This window comes from Lepidothrix coronata, unplaced genomic scaffold, assembly GCF_001604755.1.
Source record: "Lepidothrix coronata isolate B3197 unplaced genomic scaffold, Lepidothrix_coronata-1.0 Scaffold2, whole genome shotgun sequence".
Lineage (NCBI taxonomy): Eukaryota > Metazoa > Chordata > Aves > Passeriformes > Pipridae > Lepidothrix > Lepidothrix coronata.
The window spans coordinates 13,146,512-13,152,398 of NW_016690182.1; the positions used below are offsets into that span (position 1 = coordinate 13,146,512).

The 5,887-nt window shown below is 59.5% G+C and overlaps 1 protein-coding gene across 1 annotated transcript; it reads left to right on the top strand.

Moving 5' to 3' along the window:
- The first annotated feature begins 240 nt into the window (after positions 1-240).
- LOC108497268 (brain-specific homeobox/POU domain protein 3) lies at positions 241-1,970 on the top strand. Its single transcript, XM_017814763.1, has 2 exons — positions 241-413; positions 936-1,970. The coding sequence occupies exons 1-2, from the start codon at positions 294-296 to the stop codon at positions 1,839-1,841; spliced, it is 1,026 nt and encodes a 341-aa protein (XP_017670252.1). The 5' UTR covers positions 241-293; the 3' UTR covers positions 1,842-1,970.
- The last annotated feature ends 3,917 nt before the right edge of the window (positions 1,971-5,887 follow it).

Below are 5,887 nucleotides of genomic sequence, written 5' to 3' on the forward strand. Positions count from 1 at the left end.
TGGTTTGGGGGGGTCCAACCGGGGGAGAGGGAGGCCCTGTCTGAGGGAGGTGTACAGGGGCGGCGGGGGGGTGAGCCCTGCTTTGGGGGGGTACCACTGACAGGGGGGTGAGCTCACTGCCCGGGGGCGGGCGGTGGGAGGGACCTCCCCAGCCCCTCCCGGTGGGCGGGGGGCGGGGGGGCCGGGCTATAATGCCATTGATGCCGGGCGGCGGAGCCAGACAATACCGCGCCCCCGAGCCGGGTGCCCGGAGCGCCCTGCCCTGCCCTACCCGGCCCCGCTCCGCTCCCACCATGATGTCCATGAACAGCAAGCAGGCGTTCAGCATGCACCCCATCCTGCACGAGCCCAAGTACCCCCACCTGCACACCAGCTCCGAAGCCATCCGCAGAGCCTGCCTGCCCGCCCCCCAGGTAAGCCCCCTCAGGGTGGGTTTTCGGGAAGTTCCGCACCCGCCGACTCTCGCCAACTTACTCCGGTTTCCCTCTGGGTTTGGGTTTCGTCCGGGTTTTGGGGGTCCTTCCCTCCCTCCCTGCCTCCTCCGTGGCCGTGGGTCCGGCTGGCGGGGGAGAGGGTTTGGGGCGGCGGTGGGGCGCGGGGCGTCGGTGCCGGTCGAGGGAGGCTCAGCCGCCCTGCCCCGCTCCGCTGTGCCGAGCGCTGGGGCAGAGAGGGGCTGCGGGACCCCCGACGGCTCCGTCCTCTCTGCGGCCGCGGAGAGCTCGCCGCGGAGGGCAGGGCGGGTGCCCGACTGGGATGCAGAGTGCTCGGGGTCCTTTTACTTGGGGGGTGCGGGTAGACCTCAGTTCGTGTTACCTGTCCCCGGCACCGCTGACGGGGCAGAGCGGGATCTCCGTCCCGCTGCTTTCCTTTAATCCTCTCCCGCTCTTTCGGCTTGTTTTCGCTCCCACTTTTATCCCCCCCAACCCCCCCTCCAGATCCAGGGTAACATCTTTGCGGGCTTTGACGAGACCCTGCTGCGGGGAGCCGAGGCTCTGGCCGCCGTGGATATCGTATCGCAGAAAACCCACCCCTTCAAGCCGGATGCCACCTATCACACCATGAGCAGCGTGTCCTGCACTCCTACCTCGTCCTCCGTCCACCTGCACCACCCGTCCGTGCTGACCACGCACCACCCCCACCACCACCACCACCAGCCCTCCCAGGGCCTGGACGGGGAGCTGCTGGACCACCTCAACTCTGCCCTCCCGCTCGGGGGGGTGCCGGGCCCCGACGTGGGCTCCACACCTTCGCACCCTCACTCCCACATGTCGGCCATCAACCACATGGCCCACCACTCCCAGCCTATGAACATGTCCCACCCCCACGGCCTGGCTTCCCACGCCGTCATCTCCGGCCCCGAGACGGAGACGGACCCCCGGGAGCTGGAGTCCTTCGCCGAGCGCTTCAAGCAGCGGAGGATCAAGCTGGGGGTGACCCAGGCGGACGTGGGCTCCGCGTTGGCCAACCTGAAGATCCCGGGGGTGGGCTGCCTTAGCCAAAGCACAATCTGCAGGTTCGAGTCCCTCACCTTGTCCCACAACAACATGGTGGCCCTCAAGCCCATCCTGGAAGCGTGGCTGGAGGAGGCGGAGAGGGCTCAGAGGGAGAAAATGACCAAACCCGAGATCTACACGGGCGGGGACAAGAAACGCAAGCGCACCTCGATCGCCGCCCCCGAGAAGCGGTCGCTGGAGGCCTATTTTGCCGTGCAGCCGCGACCCTCCTCGGAGAAAATCGCTGCCATCGCCGAGAAGTTAGACTTGAAGAAGAACGTGGTGCGGGTCTGGTTTTGCAATCAGAGACAGAAGCAGAAAAGGATGAAATTTTCTGCCACCTACTGAAGAAGGGGCCGGGAGGGCAGCGGTGAGGAGGGTGTTGCCCCCTCAACCACCCCGCGGCCATCCTGGCCCTCAGCCCCTCCGAAACGGGCAGGGTTTGGGGTTGTTGGCTTTTTTTTTTTCTTCTTTTTTTTTTTTTTCCTCGTTTTGGGTTAAAAAAAAAATTGGGATAAAAACCAAACAAACAAAAAAAAAGAAAAAAATAAACCTAAAAAAAAAGGGAAACCCGCCCAAAGCAAAGCGAACAGTTTGGTGCCCCTGGGCAAAGTGGCCCCGCTGTCCTGACTGGTATAGACTGCTTTTGTAGATAAAACTGGAAAAAAAAGCATAAAAAGATGGAGAAAAAGGAAAAGACAAAATGAAAAGGCCAAGGGGGAAGTTTGGGGGTGCCCGGAGTCTGGGCAGCAGCAGCAAGAGCCCGGCAGGTCTTTGCCGCAGCCCCTCACCCCGTCCCGGCTCGGGGGCCGTGGCACAGCTCCCTCCTCTGTGTCTGCTCCTCTTCTTTTAAAAAATCATCTGGGGAAAAAAAAAAAAAAAAGAAATAAGAAAGGAAACGAGCTGGAAGCCGCCTGTAAATCCGGAGTGCCGCCCCTGCCCCCCGCTGCCAGGGTCCCCGCACACCCACGCACACACACTCACCTGCATGGTTTTGTTCGCTCCCCTGCCCCCCCCGCCGCAAACCCATCGCGTTTTTGCAGTACCGTTTCTGTTTCTACCTCATCGGCTAAATTGAAAAAAAATATATTAAAAAAGGACTTAAAAAAAAAAGGAGAAAAAACATTTTAGGGAAAAAAGAAAAAAAAAGAAAAAAAAAAGAGAAAGAAAGGGAAAAAAAAAAATTTGGCCCGTCCCTGGAGTCGCGGTTTGTTCGGGGAAATGGAGATTTATTTTGCGTTGGTTTCACTCAAACCGTTCGATTTCCGTATGGTTTCACTGTATAAAATCCTACGCTTCGACAATCACGTCCTTGGGGCTCAGCGGAGCGGCGGGAGCGGCCCGAGGCAGCGGGGATGGACCCCGGCCCGGCCTCGGGGCGGCTGCCTCTGCATAGGGAACTCTGCACTTTCTAAGGCAAGAAAACTCTTTTTCCCCCCCTCCCCTTTTCTTTGCATATTTAATAGAGAAATTCGCCTCCTTTTATTTTCTTTTAATTTTTTTTTTTAATTATTATTATTATTAAAGGAGATTTCGTTCCGCTGTGTGTGTGCTGAATGAAATTTTGGTGTCTGTGTACGCTGCAGCATTTCAAATAAATCATGCACGTTTTACCTCACCCTCCTGCCTCCTGGAGTTACTGCGGCCCCGGGGAGCCACTTTCCCGTGGACTCCCTTTCCTGGGAGCCCCGGGGCAGCTCCTCCAGCCCATCGCCCAGTCGGGATGGGAGCTCTCTCCGCGGGGGAAGAAACGAAACGCGAGCCAAGGCGGCGGCGGGCGGGCAGAGCTGCCCGTGCCCACGCGGGACGGAGCGGGGGGATGGCCCCGAGGGGACCCGGTGGTCCCGGTTCCCCGCCGACCCATCGCGGGGGGGGGTTTGCGGCTTCCCCGCGCGGCACCAGCCCAGAGCCGGTGTGTGTGGGGGGAAGTCCCGCCTGCGGGTCGCGGGTGGTCTCGCCCCGCAGCCCCGAGGATGCTCCCGCGGGCGGGGGTCGTTGCGGGGCCGGGGCGCTCCCGCAAACGGCGACGGGGTCGGGCTGCGACCCTCCCCCGCCACCCCGGGCCCTGCTGGGGGGGGACACCCCCAGGTACACCCTGTCACCCCCCACCTGCCCGCCCGAGGCTTCAGCGGCTCAGAAGGGGACATTCCCCCCTCCCGGCTCTGCAGCCGAACCACCGAAACCTCCCGAAACCCCTTTCGGTCGCTCGGCAGGTGGGCAGGGGGTGCAGAACCGGGGGGTCCCGGGGCGGCAGAGCTGGGGGTCCCCTCTGTCCTGGGGGATCACAGGGTCCGCTCGCTCGCGGGGACAAGCGGAAAAAAAGAGGTAAAAAGATGCGATTTTTGTTGGGATTATCTACTTGGTTTTGTTTTCTGTTGTTTTTTTTTTTTGTTTGTTTGTTTGATTTTTGTCTGGTTGGGGGGGTTTTGTGGAGTTTTTTGTTGTTGTTGCTGTTTCGTTTTGTATCGGAACTTAATTCGGGGGAAAAAAAAATATCCAAACGCGCGTCGCGTTGTTGAGCCCCGAGAGCCGGGACCCTGCGGCTTTTAGAGGGCCGAATAAAATCGGAGAAAATAAAGTCAAGTAAAATAAAATAAAGCGACATAAAAATACAACAAAACGACGTGAAATAAAATGAAGTAAAATTTAAAAAAAAAGATGAAATAAAGTAAAATAAAATGAAGTAAAATAAAATGAAGTAAAATAAAATAAAGTAAATTGAAATAAAGTAAAATAAACTAATGCAATGAAATGAAACAAAATAAAATAAAATCAAGTAAAACCCAAACAAAATCAAACCAAACCAACCAAACACCAAAAAAAAAAAAAATGAAAAGAGGGGAAATAGTGCAGCGCGAAATAGCTGTCGGGGTAGCTGCTTCACCTGGGCGAGAGGGGCCAGCCCGGCGGTGGCCAACAGAGCCCTGCCTGCCCTGCCCGCACTGTGGGAAGGAGACTCCCCCCACCCCCTGTCCCGCACCCTCATCCCGCACCCCGTCCCGCACATCCCTATTTATTCCCGGGCGCTTCCCAAACCCCATCCCTTTGTTCTTTCGCTCCCGTCCCTGTTTTTTCCATGCAGCGAAAAGCGCATTTTCATAAATAGACCTTGGCCGAGCGCTGCCGATGAAAGTTTAATGAGGCGGGATGCTGAGTGCTGCCCGGGGGGGCCCCCGAACCGGCTCCGCGCAGCATTAGCGGGGCCCCGGCCGCCCCCCCGAGCCCCGGCTCCCCCCGCTCCCGGCTGCTCCCGCCCCTCTCGCCCCCTCCCCGCTCGGTGCCCGGTGCCCGGTGCCGGTGCCGCTCTGCCCCCGCTCCGAGAAGTTGGCGGCCGATGCAATATTTATCACCCGCGCTCATAAAACGCCCGGTTGGGTATTTCCCAGGCACAAACGCAAAGCGCTGGGCTGGGGAGCCGGAGCGGGGCCGCGCGGGGACCCCCACGGGCCCCCCCCCCGGGGGCTGCCAGGTAAGGGGAGGGTCCCACCGGGTGCTGCGGCAAAGGATGGGGCAGCCCTGGGCAAGGGGCAGCGGGGCTGGGGGCCGGGAAGGGCGGGCACAGACACCGGGAGCGGTTATGAGGCCTGGAGAACTCATCGCTCCCGAGGGAATGGGCAGGAGACTCGATCCTGCTGCCTCTGCTCCTGCTGTTGTCCCTGCTCCTGACACTGCTCCCGTTTCTGCTGCTGCTCCTGTTTCTGCTCCTTCTCCTCTTGCTCCTGCTCCTACTCCTCTTTCTTCTCTTCCAGCTGCTCCGGCTACTACTCCTTTTCCTGCTCCAGCATCTGACCCCCCTGCAGCTCCTGTCCCTGCCCTTCTTCCTGTCCCAGCTCCTGCTCCTACTCCTACTCCTGCTCCAGCAACACCTGCTGTGCCCAGGCTGGTTTGAGCCTCTGGGATGCACAAGGATCAGTCTAGGAGGGGGTGGAGAAGGGCTCCTTTTGCTTCCCTCCCCCTGCTCCCGAATATCTGCCTCCAGGGCACAGGTCAAGGAGAAGCTGCTGGTCCTTCCTCGGGCAGGTCTGGGAGCCAGGACAGCCCAGGGCAGGTCCCAGCCGTGGTCTGGTGTCTCAGGTTCTGTGTCCTGGTCTCCTGAGGGTCTCTTCTCCCACACTGGGGCCCAGGCTGGGCATCCCAAAGGACCTCAAATCCCTCCAAATCCAGGCTCTCTGCAGTGCACCTGGCACAGGGTGAGGTGGGGGATGGCACAGGATGAGGAGACCAGGGGAGGGAAGGAAAAGGGACGCACACAGAGGTGTGACGGGCACTCTCTGCTCCTGGAGGAGCCTGAGCCATGGCCCTGGACCCAAAATAGCACCAAACAAAGGGAATATTGACAGTCAGCTCTCACCACTGGTTTTTATTTTAGGTTTGATGCACGAGTGAGGCTTGAG